This window comes from Hemiscyllium ocellatum, chromosome 37 (assembly GCF_020745735.1).
Source record: "Hemiscyllium ocellatum isolate sHemOce1 chromosome 37, sHemOce1.pat.X.cur, whole genome shotgun sequence".
NCBI classification, from domain to species: domain Eukaryota; kingdom Metazoa; phylum Chordata; class Chondrichthyes; order Orectolobiformes; family Hemiscylliidae; genus Hemiscyllium; species Hemiscyllium ocellatum.
The window spans coordinates 28,469,283-28,496,810 of record NC_083437.1 but is presented as its reverse complement, the minus strand read 5'-3'; the positions used below and the strand labels follow the sequence as shown (position 1 = coordinate 28,496,810).

Below are 27,528 nucleotides of genomic sequence, written 5' to 3'. Positions count from 1 at the left end.
AAGGGTCACCGGACCTGAAACGTTAACTCCAATTTCTCTGCACACATGCTGCCAGATCTGCTGAACTTTTCCAACAACTTCTATTTTTTGTTTCTGCTTTAATCCGGCCTCTCTCTCATCCTTAACCCAAGAAAAGTCCTCCTCTGACAACACAGAAGGAATCAACCTACTGTATCTGTCATCTCTTTAAAACAGTGATAACGTTTTAGAATTAAATTTATTGTCACGCACTTACAAGTGCAGTGAAAAGTTTATGAAGTTACCACTTAACGGCACCATCTTCGATACCTGGGTACAGGACCTTTTGACCTTGAGAAAAATGAAGAAATAAAAAGTTTAGCATTACAGTGTTTCAAGCATATTGTGCAAGCCTCGCCTTCAGATCACTCCTTCAGTCTGTGCCAGCCTCACCCTGGGGCTGCCTATTCTCTGCCATAGCAGATGCTGGGACACCTCACCCTCCACCACATTGGGCTCTCTCACCCTGCAATGGCTCAAATCCACTGCGCTGGGCTCACTCTCCTCTGCACTGCACAGAAAGTAAGTAAATTAAAATAAGAAAAAAAAGTTTAAAATGCCCAGAGCAGAATCCTGCACATTCCGCTACTATTTCACCACTGTCTTGAAAGTTTCAGCTGGTCCTCAGTACTGAAATGAAATAAATTACATGGATCATAAAAATAAGTGAAAATTGTTTCCTCATTTTACTTTAAGATTAGATTAGATTCCCTACAGTGCAGAAACAGGCCCTTCGGCCCAACCAGTCCACACTGACCCTCTGAAGAGTAACCCACCCAGATCAGTTTCCCTCTGTCTAATGCACTTAGTATTATGGGCAATTTAGAATGACCAATTCACTTGACCTGCACATCTTTTGACTGTGGGATCAAACCGGAGCACCCAGAGGAAACCTATGCAGACACTGGGAGAATGCGCAAACTCCACACAACAGTTGCCCAAGGCTGGAATTGAACCTGGGACCCTGGTGCTGTGAGGCAGCAGTGCTAACTGCTGAGCCACCGTGCTACCCCATTCTGAACAACTAGATTCTTGATGGGGAACAGGAGTTGAGATAAGCTGGGCTATTATTTAATAGAATAAATATGGAGAAACTTCTTCAGTTGACAGGAGAGTCGGTTATCAGTTTAAGATAATTGGTAGAAGATGGGAAATGTTATGTTATGATCTGGGATGGTGTTGTCTAAAACAATTGGTGGAAGCAGCTTAAATACTTGAAAAGAAAGATGCTGTTGCTCTCTGGGGAAAAATGCAGGGTAGTGGGACTAACTTGGATAGATTTTCAAAGAATCTGTGATGGGATGGGCCCAATGACTTTGTTTCTGGATTCCATCGCGAAAGGAAGTAGATTAGATTACTTAGTGTGGAAACAAGCTCTTCAGCCCAACAAGTCCACACCGACCCACCGAAGCGCAACTCACCCATACCCCTACATTTACACCTTACCTAACACTACGGGCAATTTAGCATGGTCAATTCACCTGACCCGCACGTCTTTGGATTGTGGGAGGAAACCAGAGGAAACCCACGCAGACATGGGGAGAATGTGCAAACTCCACACAGTTGCCTGAGGCGGGAATTGAACCCGGGTCTCTGGCGCTGTGAGGCAGTAGTGCTAGCCACTGTGCTGCACACAAGTAGTTTCTCTCTCTATCAAATCCCTTGAGCATTTTAAGTATCTCTGTTAAATCACCCCTCATTCAAAGGAATACAATGTAAAAGAGAATTTCCCCTGCTCTTCAATAACATGAAGTGGAGTCTTTGAGAACAATTGGAATTTTTTTTCTTTTCAGGCATTTTTAACAGAGCGCTGTGACTTGTAAGAATATTCAAAGCTGAGATAAGCCAATTTCTAATCATTTAAGGAAATCTAGAGTTTTAGGAAAAAGGCTCCTATATCTTATGACCTAACAAGACTCAAGTATTGTATGAATGACTGCACCTCTGACCGTGCAGGACTCTTTCAGTACTGGCACTGGGATGTGTGTTGTAGGTTGTTGTTGGTTGTAGGTTCAAGCCTCAGTCCTTGGTTTCAGAGCACAGACTGACACTTAAGTCAGTCATAGATATGTGCAGCACAGAAGCAGATCCTTTGGGCCAACTCACCCATGCAGACCAGATATCCTGAAATAATCTAATCCCATTTTGCCCGTATCCCTCTTAAACCCTTCCTATTCATATACCCATACAGATACCTTTTAAATATTGCAATTGTACCAGCCTCCACCACTTGCTCCTGGCAGCTCATTCCATTCTCACACCATCCTCTGCATTAAAGTGTTGCTCCTTAGGTCCCTTTTAAATCTTTCCCCTCTCATCCTAAACTTGCACCCTCTAGTTCTGGACTCCCTTAAACACAATCACTTCACAAACCTGATATAATGAATACAACATAGAGTAACAGGTATTGAAAGTAAAAACGGTTGAAGATATTTGGTAGTTGTGGGTAACAATGTGAGTGTTGCTGGGAAGGCTGTTATTTATTCTCCATCCCTTGCTGCTGAGTGTGCTTTCGCTTCACAGATACTCTAACGGCCCAATCAAAATCCAAATTATGTTGGGTATCCATTCATTTATTAAGCAGAGACTATCTTAAAGATGGCTAGGCAGAACTCTGCATGTTTTTTAATAACACGGTGCAGTGCACTGGCAACACTAACTTGGAATTCGCTGAATCTGTCCCAGTTTTCATGCTGAATTCTTAGTGCTTTGAGGTTGCTGAAGGTGCAGTCCCCCAGTGACGTTGATGGGAAGTAGTGTTGTATTTCAGTAGTCCCAGTCTGTGTCAACTCTACGTATATATCATGTCAACATGGCAGATCATACAGCTATTTTTAACTGTGTGAAATCCTTGGTACTGAGAATGTATTTATAATTAGCAACTACCAGTGAGGCAAGTTGTAAATTACACCTTCACGGGTTAAAAATCTCTCCATGATGGTTTGTGACCATGCTAGGCTTTAGTGGGCTATGACCTGAGGCTGTTCTCAGCTCTGACTTCTTGGGGTGCTGTGTTCTGCTGAGAGCTGCCTGTATTTGTATTTGTGCCTGACTTTTCCACTCAAGGATTGGGGGACAGCTGGGCACCCAGAGGAGTAAGTGGAATGTTAGATGTGAAACGTTGTGTTGTCTGCCAGAGCAACGCACCCGGCCCTAAGGAGGTCAGAAGAATGTTCAGAGTTGGTAATTGAGACTTAAGCTCTTGTGTTTTATAAACAAGATCATAAAGATCAAGGAAAAAGAGGGACATTCCCATTTTGTTTTTCTAAAAGGCCAGACCAAAAGCTGCATTGAGTGATTACAGAGCCGAGATTCTCAATGACAATAATGCTAGGGAGAAGGATAATGGTTTTGAGGAAAGACTGGAAATATTGGGATTGGTTCCACTTAGGTGGAAGAGCCAAGAGATTTAAGAGGGTTTTATATTGAATAGCTTTGAACAGAATAGAAAATCCTTCTATTGTCACATGTACTCCAGTACAGGAGTACAGTGAAAAGTTTTTAAAATGGCTGCCTGTAATGGTGCTATCTTGGGTACAATACCTAGTTACAGGTCTTGGATAAAAGAGGAATAAAAGGAAAAGTAGCAGTATTCCTTATTTCTAACTTTTTTTTAGACATTAAAGTAGTTATTGTTAAAGGATTTGCCATTACAGTCTGGTAAACAATTTCAAATAGACATTATGTTGCAGCAGCTCAGCAAGCTCATGGTCTGACTGCCCATGCCAGGCCCAATCAACAACTGTCCCGCTCTGCTCCAAGCCTCCAGTCCACTCCGCACCAGCACTCTGCTACTCCAAGGTAAGTTGCACTGCTGTGGGGCTTGGGTTTCCCCTTCTGCTGCCCTGGGACTGCTAAAAAGGAAAGCAAGAACAGGCAGAGCAGAGGAGCTCTGGGTAGAGCGTCCTATTCTGTCGCTATATTGCTGCAAGTTTTAGTGAACAGGGAAACCACTTCTATTCAGGGAATTCATGATCAGGAGCACTAATTTTCCTCAGTGCAACTTAGAATACAATTTTGGAAACCTTCTTTTACACTGAAGGGCAATTGGAGGATGAAATACATCACCCCAGGGAATGGTTGAGGCAGAGACTATTGTAGCCTTAAAGGAGAAGATGGGATGTGGTTCAGATTCTCTTATAGCACAGATGCAGTTGGCATAATGGCCTCTCACTGAGCTAGAAACTGGGATGAAATGTGTTGAACTTAGTTGTGATATTAGCACCTTTCACTGCCTTGGTGTTCCAAAGAAGCTTATAGCTAATGAAGTACTTTTGAAATGTAATATTGGAAGTTTGCACAAAGTAGGATCTCACAAACTGTAATGTGATGGTGACCAGATAATCTGTTTTAGTATTGTTAATTGAGAAATAAATATTTGCCAGTGACTGGGATAAGTCTGTTATTCTTCAAAGCAATTCCATAGTTCTTTAACATCGACCCTGAAAGGACAGCCAGGACTCTGATTTCAAATTTCATCTGAAAGATGGCATTTCCGACAGGGCAGCATACTAGAGTGTTAGCCTATAAGCCTGTTGGGTGAGACTGAACCGGTCAGATTCTGAGGTGAGAATGACACCTAGCATGGAGAATTACCAGTTGATCTTGGGAGGGAGAGGGACAGTCAATGAGTGCTATGTCTTCATTATGTTTGTTTTTGTTCAATAGGTGGTTCTGATGGGACATCACTGTATGATTGTGTGTGGCGTTACAATTCCAGTGTGAACGAGTGGACAGAGGTTTCGCCCATGCTGCAAGCCCGAGAATACCACAGCTCTGTGGTACTCAAAGGCCATATCTATATCATTGCCCATGACAGCCTGGAGCGCTACGATCATAGCCTCGACAGCTGGGAGGCCCTGCAACCCATGCCCTACCCCATGGACAACTGCTCAAGTACAGCCTGCCGGGGAAAACTCTATGCCATCGGCACTCTTGCTGGTAAAGAATCAATGGCCATTCAGCGTTATGACCCTGAGACTGACTCATGGAGTGTTGTGGTTTGTGGTTCGTTACCTCCGTGGTCATTTGTGCCGAAGACAGTGACACTCAATGGACTAATATATTTTGTGCGGTGAGTTTAAATTGGTTACTTTGTGTGAGAAGGGGTTACTATACACAAGGGAACATCTGTAAACAGAATGCCATCAACCTTTTTGGATTAAGGTTTACCCCTCACTCTTCTTGTTGCAGAGCAGTTGCACAGGTACCTTGCCCTGGCTTGTATACTTCATGGATAAATTTGAAACTATACACCTGTGCTGTCATTACAGCATGGTTTGATCTGTTACTAATTCCAGACATGTGTTTGCTACTCTTTCTTTTCTAGCCATTGACATGCCATCACAGGTCCACACTGTTGAGCTTCCTTTCCTTTTGATAGTTTTACATAGCTGCGACTAGATTGATCATTGATTTAGGAGAATGTTGTCTCTCCTTTGGGCTTATTTCTAGATTTTTCATAGTGATTTAATTCATTCTAGATTCCTTGTCCTATTGAGAAACATTATTTGATGGGCCTAATGGCCTCCCCCATTGGTGTTTGACAATAGTTTTCAGTTCACGGAATGTAATGTGAAATGGGTGTCCAAGTGCTTTCATTTTCAACTGTCAGTGTGAAGGGCAAGGCTGTAAGTATACGGAACGCTGGATGACTAGAGAAATTGAGGCTCTTTTTCAAGAAAAAGAAGTCATATATGAGAAAGGAGAGAGGCAGCTGGAATCAAGTAAAAAAAAATCCTAGAAGAGTGTAAGAGCAGAAGGTGTATGCTTAGGAAAATAAGGAGGGCAAAATGGGGATAGGAGATACTTTAACTAATAGACCTGAGAATCCAAAGATATCTATTAATACATTAAGGACAAAAAAGTAACGAGGGAAAGAATAGGTCCCCTTAAAGATGAACATGGCTGTCTGTGGAACCACAGGAGATGTGTGAGACACTAAGCAAATATTTGCGTCAGTATTCACTCTGGAAAAAGGCATAGCTAGGGAACTTGGGGAAATAAATAGTGCTGTCTTGAAAAGAGTTCATTTTACAGAGGAGGAAGTGCTGCATGTCTTAAAATGCATAAAAGTAAATAAATCCCCAGGATGTGATCAAGTATTTCCCAAAACTTTGTGGGAATCTAAAGAGATTGCTGGCCCCCTTGCTGCAATATTTGTATCATCAATAGCCAAAGATGAGGTGATGGAGGACTGGATGTTGGCTGATTTGTGACATTACTTCAGAAACGCTGTAAGGAAAAGCCAGAGAACTATAGACCTGTGAGCCTTGGGTCATTGGTAGGTAAGTGAAGGGGATTCTGAGGGACAGGATTTGCATGCATTTGGAAAGGCAGGGACTGATTAGGGATAGTCAGTATGATCTTTTGCATGGTAAGTCATATCTTTTGAAGAGATGACAAAGAAGATTGTTGAAGGCAGAGCGGTAGATCTTGTGTAGATGGACTTCAAGCATTCAACAAGATTCCACATGATAGTCTTGTTAGTATGGTTAGATCATGTAGGATCCGGGGGAGCTAGCTATTTGGATACAAAATTGGCTTGAAGGTAGGGGATAGAGGGTGGTGGTGGAGGGTCATTTTTTGGATTGGAGGCCTGTGACCAGTGGTGTGCTGCAAGGGTCAGTGCTGGGTCCACTGCTTTTTGGCATTTATATAACTGATTTGGATGTCAATATAAGAGATATGGTTATGTGAAATACTTGAGAGTTAATGGTGACTGATTCATACATTGTGACCTGTGTCTATTCTATTCACCCAAGTGATCCAGTGAAGATGTGAATCTTTGATAGAGCAAATCTAATTGGTGGTCAAACACTAACTGCTTCCTGTCCCCTGTCCCATTTATTATTATCCCATCCAAGATTAGTCAAAATGACATGAATCCAAGAAACCCAGGCTAGACCCAATGTGCAGCCTGAAACGTAAAGCTCTGCTACACTGGAACAGCTCCCATTGAGTGACTCTGGTTGCCTGGTTTCCATTGACCAGACTATGCAATTTGGGGGCATTCAATGTTTGGTTAAACTTTTCATCTGCAGGTCAATGATCTTGCCCTCCTATCATTATCTATTTCTTTTTAACATAAACAGCTGTTTCTCTTTCATGGCACATTCAGCACAGATGAATTCAGTTCATCATTCCTCTGCCATTTCTTTTTTTTTAAAAAAAAGCTCTCCAATTAGTCCGCGCCCTGACCTTTCACCACTATCTGACAGTTTTTTTTTCTTTTCAAGCATTTAGCCACTTTCAGTTTTGAAAGTTGCTACTGAATCTGGCAGTGAAATACAGATCACCACTTGTTTTGCAGAAAGAAAAAAAACTTCTTGTTTCCCTTTCTGTCTGGTCACCCAATGAAAGGAATGAGGAGCTGCTGTACCACCTGCTGCTGTCAGCCACAGTCAAGCACTCACCCAGTAAACAACTGGACCTGAATTAATTGGAGACAGGGTGTTTGTTTTTCGACATGAGCAACAACTGTTATCTAATCGTGTTGCTTACTGCATGAATTCTGATTCATAGTATCTTTGTTTTATCTGCCAGCTTTCTTCCTCCTCTCTTGAAGCTTGCTTGGCTACAGTTCCATATGTGCCAGTACCTCTCTTCAGTCGTCAGTTGTGAGCCCAAACACTGATTATCATGGGTCACAGAATCGGAGGTGTTATAGTCTAAACTTGAATGTAACATTCATACATAGTTTTATGGGAGGTTGCCACAAGAATGCTCTCAATGTCTGTCTCTCTGTCTCGCTGTCTCTGTCACTCGCACTCTCACATACAGGAATTATTGTAGCACAGAGTATTACAATGCAGAAACAGACTTTTCAGTCCAAATTAATGGTTCCAACCAGTGCAGTGGTAGTGTCCTTATCTCTGATCAATGAGAGCTGGATTCATATCTCACTTTCCCCAGAACTGTGCAATAACAACTTGAACAAGTTGATTGGAAAATATCTATGATAGTGACTACACTTCAACACTGCTTCGTTGCTTGTAAAATACTTAAAGATATCGAGGCTGTGAATGATTCTGTATAAATGCCAGTTTTTTTTCTCTCTTAGAACAGGATACGATATGAGTAAAATACAAGGCATGGGTTGTGTTGAAGAGTTTTTTGCAGGCTGACTTTTTGTGGATACAAATTCTGTCAAGCTGTTACGCTCATGGTTATACCCTGGTGGCATTTGGTTTGATTGCTAAACACACTATCTTCCTCTTTTCTCCACAGGGATGATTCTTCAGAAGTTGATGTGTATAACCCAACAAAGAATGAATGGGACAAAATTCCACCCATGAATCAGGTAGTGTGTGTGTGTGTGTGTGTGTGTTTTGGAAGTGGGGAGACAGGTGTTTGTAGGGTGGATTGTACAGTGTGACCAGCTACATTCAAATTGGGTGACATTTTGCAATCAATCTGAACTGAACCACCTCAGAGTCCCAGCATGTAGTAAGAGCTGAGCAGAGTAGGAGGAATAAGGAAAGAAAAACTGGGTGGTTGGAGGTGAGGTGGATGGGAAAGACCAGAGTATACATCTGGACGAAGTTGCAGAGCTGAGAAAGCCATAGAGGAATTTGAAATCTAGGATGGAAATTCTTAAATGAAGCATACTGCATGGCTGAGGTATATCCCTCCTTTTTAGTCTCTGTACTTTGTAGAATGCTTCTTTTATTTTGAATGTGTATGTTCAACGATGTTTTCTCTGCACTGCAGGTCCACGTTGGTGGCAGTGTGGCTGCCCTGGGAGGAAAGTTGGTTGTTTCTGGCGGCTATGATAACACATTTGAACTATCCGATATAATCGAAAGCTATGACTTTCAGACTGGTTCCTGGAGTGTAGTGGGGCGACTCCCACAGCCCACCTTCTGGCATGGAACTGTCAGCATCTTCCGACAGTTCATGCCCACTGCCCAGGTTACCTTTGAAGGGACCCTGAATGACAACCATAACAATGAAATAAATGCTCTGAACTTGGCTCGGTATCGAAGACACCTTCATAATGAGAACCTCCGCCTATAGCACTGTTAGACTGGACTGATATCTGCTACAGTGAAATCTGCTTGGATTCTTTCCAAAATCAACAGATTTGTAACACGTTACAAAAGCTCACCATCTAATTCTGTACTAGCTCGTGTCAATTGGACAATGACCTTTCCCGGTTTATTGTAAAGATCGTCCTTGTTGAACCAAAAGCAGTCACTTCTCCCAGTTGGATTGGGTTTTGTCTGAAATTGCTCATCTTGACACAACTGTGTCATTCATTGTCTGCTGGCTATGTTTAGTCTGGCAGGTTTCACTGTATCTGTTGACCGATTCTGTTAAGTTAGGAGATGCGACGATTTTGTCTTCTCCTTTGGACACGTGCTTGTTCCTAAGCATTGCTTGAAAAAGACTTGCTTTTACGTAACGTCAGATCACATTGTAAAATGCTTCACTTGCAATTAATTTACTTTTGAAGTGCAACAATGTAAGAAAATAAGGTAGCCGTTCTGTACACACAGCACGAACACGTGGACAGCAGCAAGGTTAATGTGGTTTTACTGTTCTTTTTAAGGACAAGTATTGGAGAGAACCAGACAGCCAGAGAACTCTTCAAGTTGTCCTGTAGGTTTCTTGAGGCTCTTATCTGCCCAGGCAGACAGAGGTTGAGCGTACATACTATTTTGTTTTCTATTTTGTTTCAGCCCCGTGAAGTCAACTATATTTTTTACTGATTTTAAGTTTTCTACGAGTGTGTTGGGATATAGTGAAGAACCAGGTGAACACTGTGCTATTTACTGGGTTTTAATGAAGACATACAATGTAGTGTTTAATGTTTACGCAAAGAAGTCACAATGTGAGTTCCAGTTGGAACGTATGCTAAGTGTGTAAAATGATTGGCAATGACTAGCTCCAGAAAAAGCTTGCCAACAGCCCTTTGATAGTACTGATTGCTACATTTTAAGGCTGGATCTAACCTGTTTAAAATCTCTGACATCAAGTGAGCAAATCTGTACAGTGGAGAAAGGTTGTTTGGAATGTGGAATTGGGGTCTTGTTGCCTTGGATCTGGCACGTTGGTACTGGTGCACTTTAATCCTATGGGATGTCTTTTAATTCGCCTCAAATTTGTTGCCCCATCACCAACCCCACCCTCTTTAGCAGTAGCAGGCTTGTTAGAATTTCATAAGGATGAAAAAAACATTCAGTTTTGGTAGGAAAAATACATATCAAGGAGTTCCACTCTATTTTCTAGAAACACTGCCAGCTTGTTCCAAAATAGCTCATCTACTTCATTTTGGAGTGGACAGAAGGTATCAAATATATATATTTAGTTTTATAAAATTTCTATTTATAAAACTGTAGAAATAGAGGGTTTGCAATTAAATGTTCAAGAGTCACTAATTCAGTAGAAAGATATGGTTGTTTGTGTGTAGTTTTTAGAATCTGGAAGTAAGTATTCCCAGTATCTATTTTGAGGTAACTTGGATAGAACATGAAATAAATATTATTTGCTGACATTATTCCATGTCCAATTGTTTGAAATATTTTATTTAGAAATGTGTATTTAAACAAATACCAGTTCTATTTTTCTCCCTTTTGCCTTTCCCTATTTGTACCCTAAAGCAACTGCCTCTCTGAGAGGCACAGAATGCAGCAGTGATTGCCACTCAGACCTATCGCGACATTCTGTTGTGCATTTGGCAGGTTATTTAACTGAAGTTAAGACTGAAGCTGTCCTTGTTCAGCAGATATAATTAGGAACAAGAGCTCCCCTTTTTTTTAATTTCCTCCCCTCTTTTTCTCAGTCTGAGGCACTGAAACAAATTCAGTACAGGATGGCTGAGTTAAGTTTGATGTACAGAGCAAGGATAGAACTGATGCTTTTGTTGATTTTTGTCAAACTGAACTTAATTTGGATAAACTTTTAGATGTTGGAGAATGGGCAGTTCCATTTTTAAATATATACCTGAATCTGAACAAAATCTCCATTTAATATTGAACCTAAAAATGGTCACCTTAAAGGAGAAAATTAATACATTTTAAAGGTAGGACATTGTAGTTTTTCTTTCCAGATTCTGTAAATTCTAAACACTTCCTGGTTTTATCTTGTTTTCATGTGTATTATTTTGTATGATGTGTTTTAGCTTATTGTACACCAACTTAGTTTACATTGAGAAGTTGTACCACACAAAATTCACTAAAATAAAATGTCTACTCTGAAGGAGTTAACTTGCTTTGTTTTAGTCAGAATAGTTTAATACTGACTTGATGTAGGGTTTGTCTATTAAAATTCTCCTTTTTGTCCAAGTGTGAGTGTGAAATAAACATGAAGCAGCTCCAACACCATTCCCTTTGAGAAAATACTTGCATTTATATTTGTACTTTTGTTCCATTATTTCTTAAGCATAGTGCCTTTTTATGGTTACCAAATGCAGCAGCTATTTTCTACACTGCAAGATCTAACTGCAGCAAATGTGTTGCTGGTCAAAGCACAGCAGGTTAGGCAGCATCTCAGGAATAGAGAATTCGACGTTTCGAGCATAAGCCCTTCATCAGGAATTTTTACATTTTTTACTCGAAGATCTAACTGCAATCAACAACCTATTGTTTTTGTTGCCAGTTGAGTAGAATGTTGCTCACCACACGTTGATCATTCCTTGGTCATCTTTGAGTCATGCCACATGATCGTTCGGAAGATAAAAATAACTCAGCCAGCATTTCTATTTATGTTGTCTGTCACTTATTTAGATGGGCTACAGTGATGTCCGATAGCTGTCTCTCCTTCCAATGAAGGTGAAATTTTGATTGAGGCTCTAGGAAGTTGCTTGCGACCTGTGGAATGGAGGGGAAATGGATAAAGTTGTGTTTTTTTTCCACATTGTGTTTGGACAGTACTTATTCTGACCAGAAATTAATTTCCGACAGGGGCGTACAAACTTTCATTCAAATATCCTGTAATTTCTGTCAAATAACATTGCTTGACAAATTTGCCATTAGTTCAATATCTCAATCTAGTTTGTTTTTGTTTGCTTTACCATTTGAGTATTCCATTGTAGTTTGAAGGATTTTAAATCTTTGAACAAAAATGCTGAATAAATAACCTAATGCTCCTGTTAAATATATACAGGATTTTAAAAAATTTCTTTTTTGGTTTTCCACTATGTATGATGATTTTGCTTTTGTCTTTAGTGTTTAATTCATTGCCAGCAATATTCATCTTAAAGTTCTATTCTTGCAATTTTTTTTTGTTAGTAATCAAAAATAGCATCTATGAAGAGATGAGAATTAACTTCTACCAGACTTAAGGATATCCAAGATTTCATGTTTCTAATGCATTCTTTCTGCATTATTGTTTTGCAGGTTGAGTTTGTGACCAGTAGATGGCAGTGACACCCACAAGGTCAGCATGGTTAAGCCATCTTAGCTGAATTTTTGTTTTGTTTTTTTTCTTTCATTGGCCTTGCCAGCAATGCCCACATCCAGAATTCCTCACCTGTCCCTAATTTATTTTTGAACTGAAAGGCTTGCGAACCCACTGAAGGGAAACAGATCAGTGTGTAAGCCAGACCAGTCAAAAACGAGACTGCTTGTCTCCATGGAGTACTTTTCCAGTGTAGACATTGTATGGGAATAAGGAGAAAAAGCTAACTTTCTGCATTGGTTGATGTCTTGTCCAACACAAGGATTCTTCATTGTAGATAGCACCATTTCAAAGGGAAATCTGTCAGTACACTTGCACTTTCTGGTAATTATTGACATAACAAAAGCTCGTCTTACCTGTCACATCCACATCCCATTTAAAAATTTTTAAAGGTAATTAACACACTGCAATTTGTGGGATCTTGTGCACATTGGATGATTCAAATTAAATCACTGTTGAAGGGAAGCAAATATTTGAAGTGCTTTGGAATGTCCTGAAGACATGAAAGGCACTTTTTGAAAATTCAACTTTGTCTTTTTACAAAACAATATTGCATGATTTGTTAAATGAGCAGCTATGTGCACTTTGAAATGTTGGTTGAACAGGGGCTAGGGGTGAGAACGAGAAAGAACACCCCTGCTTGTCTTCAAACAATGACACAGTATTCTGAAAATCCCTGAGTGTCTGAGTTAATGTTTCATCTGATAAATGGTACTTTGAAAAGGCAGTACTCCCTCTTTACTATACTGTACAAGTCTGGGTGACATACTGAATTGTTGGGGTGAGTGGACAAAATGTACAGGGAAGATTGTGTTGATCAGTGACTACTTAGAAACTCCATTTTATTTTACATATTTTACAAAGTAAGCGTCAATTATTTGTTTTGAGGTTCTGACCCCGTCTTCAGGCAATAGGTTCTTTTTATATCTTGACTATGGTGACCTCTTCAACGTACATGTCTGTCATACCAATGGCCAGCTCTACATTCTCTTGCAATTGATAACTTCCAATGCCTGTGAACCTATGAGGTAAAAGTTCTGGAGTTTCTGTGCACGGATTAGTCTTTATGGCTGTGGTGGATAGGACCTGGTCTGATAGGCTGGTTGTGCATGTTCCTGTGTTTGTGTCACTCTCTGCACCTTCCTCTTTCTCATCTGTGATGATCAGGTTGCGTAACCTTCGCTGACGGGGGTTGTAGTTTTCTACCCGTCCATGAATCTCCATGTGTCGCCTCAAGTGAGCCTGCATTTGAACAAAACACACATCAGTGCTGAGTAGAGTGTCAACAGAAATTTGCTTTTACTTGAAAAGGTTCTAAGAGTCTCACAGTAGTGTTTCTAAACCAAGGCTGTCATACAGCTGCATAAGGAGATATCAGGGCAATTGACCAAAAGCTTGATTAAAGTGGTAGGTTTTGAGGAGCATTTCACAAGACGGAGACATTTGGACAGGGAATGCCACAGCTTTCTTCCAATACAGCTGAAGGCTCCATTGCCAACAATGAGACAAAGTAACTTGGAAACTGACAAAGGCTGGACTGGATAACAAAGTTCTGAGCATTGTAGAACTGGAAAGTATTTGAGCGGGGGAAATGGATGGATTTAAACACTATATTGTGAGTGGTCCGACTCTGCCTTAGACAGAATTAGTAGCTGTGAAGCATGATGAGAGGCAGGAGCTGAAGTTAAGTGGCTTATTAGGAATATCAAAGTCACAGAAGAACAACCATAACCGGCAATTAAAAACATAGGAATTCTGATAAAGTTGCTGCCCTAAAATAATCCTATTTTCTGAGACCTGGCCTGCCTGTCTTCCTGTTTAGCATTTTTTAAGATCTATGTTTTTGGGGGGGGAGGTGGGAAGACATTCTTCTGTCACATTCATCATAACTAGTCATTTTAAAGTTGCTGCTTGGTGACTCTTTATTGTGAGCTGTTCTAAAGGGGTCCTGAGATTTATAAGTTGTCGAACAACGAAAGGCTGTTCAACTTAATCAGTCCTTACTGGTGTTTGTGTTTCACGTGAGCTGACTCCTGTCCCATATCACAATCTATCAGCAAAATTTTCTCCTTTTTGATCTAGATTTTCCATAAATTACTCTGTCATTCACAACTCCCTATGGTGAGTCATTGTAGTTTGCAGATTTATTTGGCTGGCATTACTCCTCTCTCTTTCCCTCAATACCTCAACCTCTAGCTGATCTCAGTCGTACTTGCAGAGCTAAAATGCAAATTTCATAACTTAAAAAAAAATTGATGAAGGGTCTCACCTGTCGAGTAAATTTATAGCCACATTCACTGCACTCAAATTTCCTCACCCCTTTGTGCCTCCCCACATGTACACGCAACTGATCAATGGCTGAAATGAAGGAACAGATTAATTATAGTTACAATTAGTGACTGCATTGACCCAAATGCTGTCTTCCCAATTCCTCAAATGTTCACCACCATTCCCACCCCCCACCCTGGCCACATCCTCCCTTGAAGTGGGATGACTTTGCTTCAGGTAGAGTTCTACAGAAGCCAGGTACGCTCCTGTATAGCAGGTCGTTCTTGGACTTGATCAGTTCTGCTTTATTTTGTGTTCTTTGAAGTATCAGCTCCACTTTCCTGTCCACTTCTCATATCCCTTAATTCCCTGAGAGACCAAAAAATCTATCCATCCCAAACTGAACCGAATTGGAAGGTGAGTTTGAGTGTGAGGCTGAGGAATCTCTCAGTGGCTGGGAGACTGTTTACAGCTGTTCCTCCTGCAACATTCAAAAGTGCAGTTTCAGCAAGAATCACTTGTCCGCAACTGTGGAAGAGTTTGTCAAGTTGACGGGGGTAAGAAAAGAAATGCAAAAAAAGTAGCCACCCGGTTTGCAAATCTAAATATAGTGCGATAGTATTAATACCAGCCACTCTGTATTCGAGGTTATTTCCACTGATGGAGTGAAGTTATTACAGCTCATTAGGAAAGGCTGGAGAAATAAAATATTGCCGTACCATATTGTATATGAAACATTACCTTTAAAGGTTTTGCCACAGATATCACAGTAATGTGGCCGCCCTTCCTGATGCTTGCTGGCCATGTGACGATGGAGAGGACCTCTCTCTGTAAAGGTCTGGCTACAGACCTGACAGCTGAATGGCCGTTCACCCGTATGAGTTCTGTTGTGTTTGTCCAAGCTTGCTGGAACAAAAATCAAAATACAGCCTGAAGATATACCTATCTCATGCTTTACCTATCAGCTGCATAACTGAGCTGAGTGTTTTCTGCTTAATGCTGGCCAGTGAAATCAAACTCCATAACTATCACTTCACCTTTGGCAAAGCCCTCATTTTCAGGCAACAACCTGACAAGATCAGTCAATTTCACCTTCTGTCCTGCTTTTAAAATTTAATCTGTTGATTTAATGTTATTCATTTATCTGTGTGCATTGTTGGCAAAACTGACACTTATTAGCCATCACTAGTTGCCCTGAGACAGTGGAGATGAGACTTCTTTTTGAACCACTTCAGAGGGCAGTTAAGAGTGACAAATGTGGGGAAGTGGAATCACATTGCCACAATTGGACAGACCATGTCTGTCTGTAGTTTGACTCTGTCAATCTCACTGTTGTTTTCTCACATGTTTTTATACTGCTTTTGATTTTTACTTTTATTGCTCACCTGCTTGTGTGTAATCTGTGGAATTCTTTTCCACAGCAGAGAGTTTTTGAATGTATTCAAAACTGTACCTATTCTCATTCAATGAGAGTCCAGGATTGAGGAACAGACAGGTGTTGAGATCACTATCAGCTGTAATTTTATTGAATATTTGAGTGGACTCTGGGCTGAATGGTATACTCCTGCTTATTCTTGAATAAAGGAGATTACTGGAGCTCAGATTTTAAAGTTATGATTGACACCTTCATGGTCATTTTTAAACAATATCACCTAATATTATTAGCTCTACTGTGGAAGGTGTTACTACCCTGTCTAGATTGCATCAGCAGAGGGTTGCTGGATAACTGTAGTTGTCTACATTTCTCTCCCAATCCCAGGAATATTAGCCAACTCCTGCCAACACCGTGGGCGGCGTGGTGGCACAGTGGTTAGCACTACTGCCTCTCAGCACCTGAGACCCGGGTTCAATTCCCAACTCAGGTGACTGACTGTGTGGAGTTTGCACGTTCTCCCCGTGTCTGCGTGGGTTTCCTCCGGGTGCTCCGGTTTCCTCCCACAGTCACAAAGATGTGCGGGTCAGGTGAATTGGCCATGCTAAATTGCCCGTAGTGTTAGGTAAGGGGTAAATGTAGGGGTATGGGTGGGTTGCGCTTCGGCGGGTCGGTGTGGACTTGTTGGGCCGAAGGGCCTGTTTCCACACTGTAAGTAATCTAATCTAATCTAAAACTGTCTCCCATCCCCACACGTGGTCCCCGATGCTGAACAGAGGCCAGAAAACACTGCACAGGTTTGCATGGCTACACTGTATGGTATTAGTGCAGAGCCAGTTGATCAGTTTGCCATCGCTATCATTGCTAAGAGGAATTTGCATAATTCCCTCTGTTGGGGAGTTGTAAATAATCAAATGGCCAAGCTCCATTTGAATCAGGAGGCAACTGCTCACCTTGAATCCTGAAAGTTTTCCCACATAAATGGCACTGGAAGGGCTTCTCGCCCGTGTGTGTCCGTCGATGGACATTCAGGTTCCCCTTCTGCGTAAATCCTCTGTTGCAGAATTCACAAACATAGGGCCGCTCATTCCTAAAACAGAGGTACAAAAGTGAGCGTCACTCCTGTTCCCACCCCACATTAAATGTTCTTTCCAATCTGAACCAGTATCACCAGAACAGACTCTGGTCATGTTGCTGTTTGTGGGAGTTTGCTGCGTGCAAATTAACTGCCCTCTTTCTAATTAAAATGGTGACAAAAGTCCTTTGAGGGCCATAAATCACTTTGGAGAAGTTCTCTGGTTTTGAAAGGCAAATTTTAAAGAGAAAAAAAATGAGATTGGTCAATATTATGCCCCAACAGGAAAGTCACCACCTGTATTGATAACTCAAAGATTATTACAGTACGAGAGAGGTGCCCTATATAAATAGCATCCTTAATACAAATTTACCCATTTCTCAAATAACTGTTTCTGTACTTAAACAAAAAAACACTTCAATATAAAGGTAGGGAACTGATCCTCCTATTTGTGAAGATGAAATGAAGGAACTAAGCCCTTCAATTCCACCAGTAACAATTCATAGAAATTTGCAGCCATTTGGCCCATCACTTGGAACTAACTGGACACATATTTCAAAATCCTTGCTGTTTCCTTATAGGTATGCATTCCCTTTTGAAAGTTTTTATTTAATCTGTTTCCAACATCCTTTCAGGAAATGTATTCCAGATCAGAATAAGTTGCCATGAAAAGAAATCTCATCTCCCATCTGCTTCTTTGGTCAATTATCTTAAAGCCAAGTTATATATTTTAAGAACTTTGTCAAAATGTTTAACTATATTCTGGCAATTCTACATAATTCTGTCAGTATTAATCATTGCAATGTCTTTGTCAGCGATACTGTGTTCCAGACACTCCTCTATCAAAGCACCAATTCTTCAAACAGAAATTGAAATATCAGTCTCTTGAAAAATCTCAAATATTGTTTTCAAAAGGGAATTGAATTACCATCAAAAATATCAAACTGAGGAATGCAGATATTGTCTGAACCTATTGACCATTTGGTTTATGACTGCTGCTCCATCATATGGAATAGAGAATCTAGCAATATGGGTGCAGCAGATTAGACTGTACCTTCTCCACAGGCTATGGGATATCAGCCAGTTACTTGATTTTGGGGTGAGTGAATTAGAGTGCATGTGAATGAGTAAGCACAGTCGTAACTCATCCAAACTTGTTTGAACACAAAGCAACTAATTTGAACTCAGTGGAAGTAAGTTTGCATTTGGAAAAGGCCATTTTGTTCACATTCTCTCCTTCCATAATCCATTCATAATTATTTTGATACGGGATTTCCCCAAAGCTAAGATCTCTGTACTCCTATGTCCAACTGCCCTATAAACACCCTCCCTCTATCCCTCCTCTTCAAATGACCCAATTTCAATTAAGAGATTAGCTTTGGTAGTTTGTGACAATTCCGATTGAACAAACTACGAATTTCTCTGTACATGTGGATTTCAACACTAAACATTCATCATTTTGATTTTTAATTGTTGCCAAAACAAAAGGAGTTGTGCTTGCACTACGTGTGAGCAATGTGTCTTTCTGTTACTGCCTCAGTATATTAAGGAGAATGCTCAGGAATGTACCTGTGCTTGGATTTTATGTGCAACTGCAGACCATGACGAGTGGAAGCTCTGTGACCACATTCCTCGCACACAAACAGCTTCTCCCTCTGGTGCCTGGACAGTTCGTGCACATGCAGGTCACTGCGAGTGAGGAAACATTTGGAGCAAGTGGAGCACTGCGAACAAGAAACATGCTACACATTAATTGTTTTAAGAGGATAAGATACAAGAGCAGAAGGAGGCCTGATCAGTGATTTGATAAGATTGTGGCTAATCTGATAATCCTCAAACTCTACAATCCTGCCTTTTCCCCATAACCTTCACCAGTTTAAAAAAATCTGTCCTGAAACAACCTCGTGTACTTTCTCTAGACCATGTATTTCTTTGATCAATTTTGGCCCTCTGATCTCAGTATTCTCAGTGTCTGAACAGTGCCTTGTATCGTTTTAGTAAGACTTCCCTATCTTTACACAATATCCCTTTGAATAATGGCAACATTCCACTTGCCTCCCTATTACCCACTGAATTTGTATGCTAGCCTTTTGTGATGCATGAGAAACTAAAATCCCACAGTACTGCAGCTTTCTGCAATCTTTCTGCATTTAAAAGATGTTCAGCCCCTCGATTCTTAAGAATCTCACATTTTCCCCACATTGTATTCCATCTGCCAAGTTTTTGCCCACTCAGATAGTCTGACTATATTTGTCTGTAGAATCTGTGTCACCCTCACCACTTGCTTTCCCATGTATTTTTAAGTCATCTCTAAACTTAGCTATTGTATGTTCACATTCCTCATCCAATTCACTAATACATATCTAAATAGTTGTGACCCCAGTGCTAATCTCTGACACTTTACTAGTTGGAGTTGCCATCCTGAAAATGCCGCACTGAACCAACCCTGTCTTCTATTAGTTAGCTAATTCTCTGTCCATGTTAATATACTACCTCCAATATCATGGGCTATAGTGTTTATTAGGAGATCGGCATCCAGTACCTTGTCAAATTCTGCCTTAATTATGTTTCATTCACTATATACCCTTTACCTTGCACATTATCTCCTTAAAGAATTCTAATAAATATGTCACACATGATTTCCCCTTTGTGAAGCCATGCTGACTCTGCTTTCTCATATTGTGTACGTCTTAACTGTTCTGCTATCACATCCTTTGTAACAGACATTAACATTTTTCCAATAACAGACATTTCACTGACTAGCCTATCGTTTCCAGTTTTGTTTGTTTCCTTTTTTGAATAGGGATGTTACATTGGCAGTGTTCCAATCCTTAGGGCTCTTTTCCAAAATCTAAGGATTCTTAGAAGATCACTGGTGCATACACTAACTCTTTAGCTAATTTCAGAAGATTGAGAGATCTAATTGAGGTATATAAGATGCTAAAGGCGACTGACAATGTCAAAATAAAGTTGTGATTTGGAGATGCCAGTGTCGGACTGGGGTGTACAAAGTTAAAAAACACACAACACCAGGTTATAGTCCAACAGGTTTAATTGGAAACACACTAACTTTTGGAGCGACGCTCCTTCATCAGGTGATAGTGGAGGGCTCGATTGTAACACAGAATTTATAGCAAAAATTATTGCTATAAATTCTGTGTTACGATCGAGCCCTCCACTATCACCTGATGAAGGAGCGTCGCTCCGAAAGCTAGTGTGCTTCCAATTAAACCTGTTAGACTATAACCTGATGTTGTGTGTTTTTTAAAATAGAGAAGATGTTTTCTTTTGTGGGCAATCTAGAACAAGAGATCATTGTTTTAGGATCAGGAGTAGCAGATTTAAAACCGACATGAGGAGAAATTACTTTTCTCAAAGGGTGTGAATCTGTGGAATTCCCAATGCACAATGGATACTGGGACATTGAGTAAATTTAAGGAGGTGGACAGATTTTTAATTTATGGGTAGTAGGCAGGAAAGTGGAGTTGAAGCCGAGGTGATGATTGTATTGAATGGTGGTACAGACTCAAGTGGTTGAATTGCCTACTCCTGCTCCTTGTTTTCTTTTAATATTCTAGGATGCATCCCATCAGGTCCAGGGAAGATACCAATCTTTAGCTTCATCAGTTTCCCTAACACATTTTCCCCAGTAATAGTTATTGTATTTATTTCCTCTGCTCCTTTTGCTCTTTGATTCTTTAGTAATATTAGAATATTATTAGCATCTGTCTTCACAGTGGGAGACACCTAAGTATTTATTCAACTCCTCTGTTATTTCCTGGCGCCCCATTATTATTTCCCAGCTTCATTGTTAAAGGCTTGGGTTACTTCTGGCCTCTTTCTCCCTTTTTGTTTATTTAAAAAAGCTCTCACTGTCCATCTTGATATTACTTACAAGGCCACCCTCAGTTTATATTCTCCCTCTTTTTACTTTGTTTCAGTTGTCTTTTGATGATTTTTAAAACTTTCCAATCCTGCAACACTTGCTTCTAGCCCAGTACCCCATGAACTGAAACCCATTCTACTAGTCCAATCTTTGAATCATGTATTTAACTCCTTGACTTAATTTGTCCTATGCCAGACTATCTGTGCCTTAGATAGTAATCTAGACATTATTACCTTTGAAAGCTCTGGTTTTTAACTTAGCTCCTAACTATTCAAAATCTTTTCAGAAGAATCTCAATAGAAATGTCGCTGATAACAATGTGGATGATGACAACTGTAATCCCTCTCATCCCACACTACATTCTTCTCTTGCCTTGAGGAGATGTCCTGAACCCTGGCACCAAGTAGGCAATACACACTTTGGAACTCCTGCTCACGACTGCAAGAACTGTATCTAACTCCCTAATTAAACTAAATAAAAACTTAAAGAACTGCGGATGCTGTAAATCAGAAACAAAAACAGAAGTTTCTGGAAGGGCTCAGCAGGTCTGGCAGCATTTGTGAAGAGAGGCAGGAGTTGGCATTTTTAGTGACCCTTCCTTCAAACTAATTGTTTCTGGGAGGGTGTCGGTTTATGTACAGACAACGTGGTGGGGGGTAAGCTTAAGGTCAAGATGAGAGGTGAGAATAGAGCCAAAAGAGAGATAAGAACAGTTTGCTAGACAAAGGAGTGAATAATGATCTGGTGAGGAGAGTGAATAGCTGTTAATCGATTCTGTTAGTGGCTAACAACGGGCAGTGTGCAATGGCAGTCAATGTGGTAACAAGACTTGGTGTGTGGGGATTGGGATAAGGATATGGGAGAGTTGAAGCCCTAAAATTATTGAATTCAATATAGAGTCCAGAGGGCTACAAGGTCCCTAAATGGAAAATGAGGTCTTGTTCTTCCAGTTTACGCTGAGCTTCACTGGAATACTGCAGCGAGCCTGACACAGATGTTGGCCAGGGAACAGAGTGATATGTTAAAATGGCAGGCAACTGGAAGCTAACATTCACACTCCTAGCCATATCGTTGTCCAATCCTTCATCTGTCTAACTGTTTGGGCTCTATCCCCACCAATAGTTAACTCCTTGCCCTCTCTACCCACCCTGTCTTCTGCATGGAGACTGACATTTTCCTAGCTACCAGTTTTGAGGAGGGTTTGCCAGACCCGAAATGTTGACTCTCGTTTCTTCTCACGGATGCTGCCACAGCTGCTGAGTTTTTCAAATGATTTCTGCTTTTCTCCCCAATTATACTGTCTCTTAACATGGCTATGCTCCCATTTCCTCCCCCCACTTGAAAGGCTCCCTGCACAAAGGTGCTGTGGTCAATTCACTAATGTTCCACGTGGTCCACATTCTTGTCTGCATAGCTTGCAAGAGCCTCATAACTGTTGGAAAATTGCAGGGGCTGAGGGTTGTCAATTGTAACCTTTGGCACCTTATACATGCCTCACCCACAGTAACACTCCACTGTTCCCTAGCCCAGACCAATTTTGAATTACCTATTGAGGGGTGTAAGTGCCCTTCTGACTCCAGCAGCAACACATCACCAATCCTGTCATTAATATCATATTTGACAATTTATAAATTAATGACTCTAGATTCTATTATTTACACTTTTATTTTTATAATATGAAATATAATTTTAAAAACACTATCTAAAATAGGTTCACAGAGGGCAGTATCCCCTCACCAAGTCTACCTTCCTCACTGCATAGAAAGTCTGGTACTCCTGTTCTTATCCGTCAGCCAGGGCTCCCTTATTGGACCAGATTAACAGCCCCAATCAGAGAACTCGTCCTATGAGGTCCACTTGGCTGATATCGTTACAATTACTACATCCCTACCCCTCTAAGACCTGGGACATAGGCCTATTATTTTGTTTATAGCTTCTGGGCATTTTTGCACCACGTCTAGTTCCTCTGACTCAGCAGCAGATAAGGGCAGTGTGTACTGGATCACAATCCGCTTCTTCAGCCTGGAAGAACTTTATCCTCTTCAGGTGGCAAAGGTATCAAGGCTATGACACCTGATGTATCCATCTCAAACGCAGAGGTTTCTTCAGTGGATGGAGGGGGAGAAACCACAGGTTCCGACAGTCTTTCTGACTCTTCTGAGGGGCCGAGTGTGTTTTGCTTCTCCCCAGTTCGTGAGTTTGCAGTTTTCATGTGCTTGGACAGGACTGCCTCACCTACCTGAACTTTGTACCTGACATAGAACAGGACCTTAGACTCTCGATGTTGTGCCAACCTTTGAAACCAATCAGAAGCCTATTTAACCTATGCTATTCCATTCTTGTCTATATGCCTGTCCATGGACCATTTAAATGCCCTTAAACTTGGTGAATCTGCGAGAGTACTACTGTTGCACCTGACCTTGTGTCAAACATGCCTCTGACACTTTCAGGGCCATTTCTGTGGTTTCGGCATCAAACTTTGTCCTCTGAAATAAAATGTCCCTCTCAGTTATAGTCTAGTGCCTGGCATTGACGCCTCTGATACTGTTTCAGCCCCCTCCCAGGTCTGGGAAGATCAGATTTAATCTGGCGTGGATTCTCATCCCCATTAGCAACTCTGCTATCCCTGTAGTTGCATGAGGCGTGCCCTGATAATCAAGTAGGAAACAGGACAGTTTGGTATCAGTTGAAGCTGTAGGCTGTTTCTTTAAGCCTGCCTTCAAAGTTTGGACTGCTCTTTGTGCCAGACCCTTAGACAATGGATCCCATTCGACTTTAGGAAATACTCAAATTCCCTGCTGGTAAGTGATTTCTATCATGGTCACCGTGTTTGATGAATTAACTCTATGCACGTCAACCACTTTAAGTGGGCATACAGAATTACTAAGAACATTGAACCCAAGAAAAGGCTGGCATTGTCGACATGTAACTGAGTCCAGGGTTTACCCAGCCATTCCCACGAAAGAAGGGGTGTTGCTGGTGGCAATTTTTGTCCTTGTGGGCACTGCCCCACCAATGCGCCTATGTTTGCAACCAATCCTGGCTACCAGACAAAGCCTCTCATCAATGTTTTCATTTTGGACACCCCTGGATGGCCGGGACCTTTGCTTAGGACAATCACTCTTGGTCCCCATAATAAAATGCTCTCCTCTACAGTGTTCTGGTCTGACTGGATCCAGAAAGATTTCAGTTTTGGTTGTGAGGGCCCTTTTGTTTCGCCCATCACCACCAGCTATTTTAGTTTTGCCGGGACTGCATCTTTTTGCGTCCACTGTCTGATATTGTCAGCAGTGTCCAGAAAGTTTCAAAACCATAAAGGACTCTTCTAATAGTGGTACCGCCAGTGGTGTATCTGCCAGCAGGAGATGGCTCGAAGCATCTGCAAATTGTTCCAACTTGTAATTGTATGCACTTAGATTGAGACTTCACCACAAGGTTCAACCTGATGCCATGGAATAGTCTCAGGATTAGAGGAGACTTGGGGTCATAATATTTTTTAACTAAATCCGTCAATTCTTGAAAGATTTTCATGTCGGGTGCCGCAGGAAACACTAGGCTTCTAATAAATGAAAAAGCTGCGTGTCCACAAGGTGTCAGGAGAATTACTTGTTGCATTTCATCTGCCCAATGACACTTGTCTGAAAAAAAATAACACATTCTTTCTATATATTGAGCCTAGTCTTCAGCAGGACTGAACTTGCTGAGCTTCCCAAGTAACAGCATGATGCCAGAAGTGTTTACCCCAACTGAAAGATGACTGTTGCAAACAAATTTCGTCAGGAGCTTCTTTTTTCCTCTCATCACCACTGAAATAACTCCAGAGACCAGTATCCCTCACCAAGTCACCCTTTATTTACACGTGCATAGCACTTGACACTGGTCCGGCTTCCTCAGAGCTACCTTTCAAAGAGGACAAAGCGCTGACACTCCTGTTTATGTTTTTTGTTACGCTGCTGATCTTTCCTTTCATTGCTGAGCCCTGGACCTCACTGTCTGTTAGGAGCCTGTTGCTGGTTGACAAGTTTGAAATCCCATTTGACCATGTCCATTTTCTCAGTAATGAAAACAGAAAGAACAATCAGAGAAATAACTCCACAGAGCCGGTATCCTGTCACCAAGTCAGCCTTACAGTCCTTGGCACTGATCCAGTACCCTCCTGTTTATGTCTGTCAGCCACAGCTCCCTGATTGGACCAGGTTAACAGCCCCAATCAGGGAACTCTCATTCTATGAGGTCCATCTGGCTGGCTTCATTACAATCACTACAGTATTAATCTTACACTCATTTTTATTCCATATTCCCTTAACTTTTCCTCCTGGAAAGTAGAAACCTATTCCAAGATTTCTTGTTCTGATTGAATAGAACCTTGGAGAATGAGAGGTGATCTCATTGAAACTTGCAACACTCTTACATGGTTACATAGGCAAAGCTAGGGTGGAGGACCTGTTTGGGGATTATCAAGCACTAGGAAGGAAATTGAAGGACAGGTCCTCAAGGGTCATAATCTCCGGATTACTGTCTGAGCCACGTGCCAATTGGCATAAGGATAAGAAAACTAGGGAAGTAAACATGTGGCTAAGGAATTGGTGTGGGAAAGAGGGATTCCACTTCATGGGGCATTGGCATCAGTTTTGGAACGGGGGGGGGAATCTGTACCGTTGGGACGGTCTCCACCTGAACCTGAGGATAAATAGGGTGGTCAGTAGGACTTTAAACTTCTGAGTTGGGGGGGAAGGGAAAGTGAAAGCGACAGGGAGTATGGAGTTAAATGGAAAGATAAGCAACAGGATTTAAACTCGAGGCAGACTGGGAGTGCAGCACAAAGGAAGGATAACTTAGGACATCTTATGACTTCCAATATCTCTAATGATAAGAAAGTTAGCTTTAAGGTACTTTACCTGAATGCTCGTAGTATTTGTAACAAAGCAGATGAACTAATGGCACAGATCATCATGAATGATTATGATGTGGTAGGCATCACAGATATGGTTACAGGGGGGGTCAGGACTGGCAGTTAAACATCCAAGGATTTTCAACTTATTGAAAAGACAGGGAGGTGGGCAGAGGGGGCGGGGTGGCCTTGTTAGTTAAGAACAAAATTAAATCTATGGCACTGAATGACATAGCGTCGGATGATGTGGAGTCTGTGTGGGTGGAATTGAGGAGCCACAAAGGCAAAAAAAACCATAATGGGAGCTATGTACAGACCTCCTAACAGTGGTCAGGACTAGGGGCGCAACATGTACCGGGAAATAGAGAAGGCTTGTCAGAAAGGCAAGGTCACGATGATCATGGGAGACTTCAATATGCAGGTGGACTGGGTAAATAATGTTGCCAGTGGATCCAAAGAAAGGGAATTCAAGGAATGCTTACAGGATGGCTTTTTGGAACAGCTTGTCATGGAGCCCAGAAGGGAGCAGGCTATTCTGCACCTAGTGCTATGTAATGAATCAGACTTTATAAAAAATCTTAAAGTAAGGGAACACTTAGGAAGCAGTGATCATAATATGGTAGAGATCAGTCTGCAGTTTGAAAGAGAGAAGGCAAAATCAGATGTAATGGTGTTACAGTTAAATAAAGGTAATTATGAGGGCATGAGAGAGGAACTGACGAAAATAGACTGGAAGCAGAGCCTAGCGGGGAAGACAGTACAGCAAAAATGGCAGGAGTTTGTGGGTATAATTGAGGACACTGTACAGAGGTTCATCCCCAAGAAACGAAAGATTATCCGGGGAGGGATTAGACAGCCATGGCTGACAAAGGAAGTCAGGAAATTTATTAAAGAAAAAGAGAGATCCTATAAAGTGGCCAAGAGCAGTGGGAAATCAGAAGATTGGGAAGGCTACAAAAACAAACAGAGGATAACAAAGAGAGAAATAAGGAAGGAGAGGATCAAATATGAAGGTAGGCCAGCCAGTAATATTAGAAATGATAGTAAAAGTTTCTTTCAATACATAAGAAACAAACGACAGGCAAAAGTAGACATTGGGCAACTTCAAACTGATGCTGGAAGCCTAGTGATAGGAGATAAGGAAATAGCAGGAGAACTCAACAAGTACTTTGCGTCAGTCTTCACAGTGGAAGACATGAGTAATATCCCAACAATTAAAGGAAGTCAGGGGGCTGAGTTGAGTATGGTTGCCATTACAAAAGAGAAAGTGCTACAAAAGCTAAAAGATCTTAAAATTGATAAATCTCCTGGCCCTGATGGGATACATCTTAGAGTTCTGAGGGAGGTGGCTCAGGAAATAGCGGAGGCATTGGTTGAGATCTTTCAATAGTCACTGGAGTCAGGGAAAGTCCCGGATGATTGAAAGATCACTTTTGTAACCCCCTTGTTCAAGAAAGGATCAAGACAAAAGATGAAAAATTATAGGCCAATTAGCCTAACCTCAGTTGTTGGTAAAATTCTAGAATCCATCATTAAGGACGAGGTTTCTAAATTCTTGGAAGAGCAGAGTTGGATTAGAACAAGTCAACATGGATTTAGTAAGGGGAGGTCGTGCC

The 27,528-nt window shown here is 41.2% G+C and overlaps 2 protein-coding genes across 8 annotated transcripts in view; one reads left to right on the top strand and one right to left on the bottom strand.

Moving 5' to 3' along the window:
• The window catches only part of klhl21 (kelch-like family member 21), a 39,810-nt gene extending 28,689 nt beyond the window's left edge, over positions 1–11,121 (top strand). For all 3 annotated transcript variants that reach the window (XM_060851882.1, XM_060851881.1, XM_060851883.1), the window contains exons 3-5: positions 4,687–5,092; positions 8,248–8,320; positions 8,731–11,121. In XM_060851882.1, the coding sequence (XP_060707865.1) occupies positions 4,687–5,092; positions 8,248–8,320; positions 8,731–9,036 (785 nt within the window). In that variant the 3' untranslated portion in view covers positions 9,037–11,121. The remainder of the gene's footprint in view (positions 1–4,686; positions 5,093–8,247; positions 8,321–8,730) is intronic.
• A 252-nt stretch (positions 11,122–11,373) lies between these two features.
• zbtb48 (zinc finger and BTB domain containing 48) overlaps positions 11,374–27,528 on the bottom strand; it is a 38,262-nt gene continuing 22,107 nt past the window's right edge. Inside the window, exons 6-11 of one of the 5 annotated variants that reach the window (XM_060851920.1) lie at positions 18,705–18,859; positions 17,014–17,150; positions 15,430–15,594; positions 14,690–14,778; positions 13,376–13,662; positions 11,374–11,831 (exon numbers count right to left, since the gene is read on the bottom strand). In XM_060851920.1, the coding sequence (XP_060707903.1) occupies positions 11,813–11,831; positions 13,376–13,662; positions 14,690–14,778; positions 15,430–15,594; positions 17,014–17,150; positions 18,705–18,859 (852 nt within the window). In that variant the 3' untranslated portion in view covers positions 11,374–11,812. Of the gene's footprint in view, positions 11,832–12,957; positions 13,663–14,689; positions 14,779–15,429; positions 15,595–17,013; positions 17,151–18,704; positions 18,860–27,528 lie in introns of those variants that run through there. The other 4 variants (XM_060851918.1, XM_060851921.1, XM_060851922.1 and 1 more) reach the window with 4 other exon arrangements.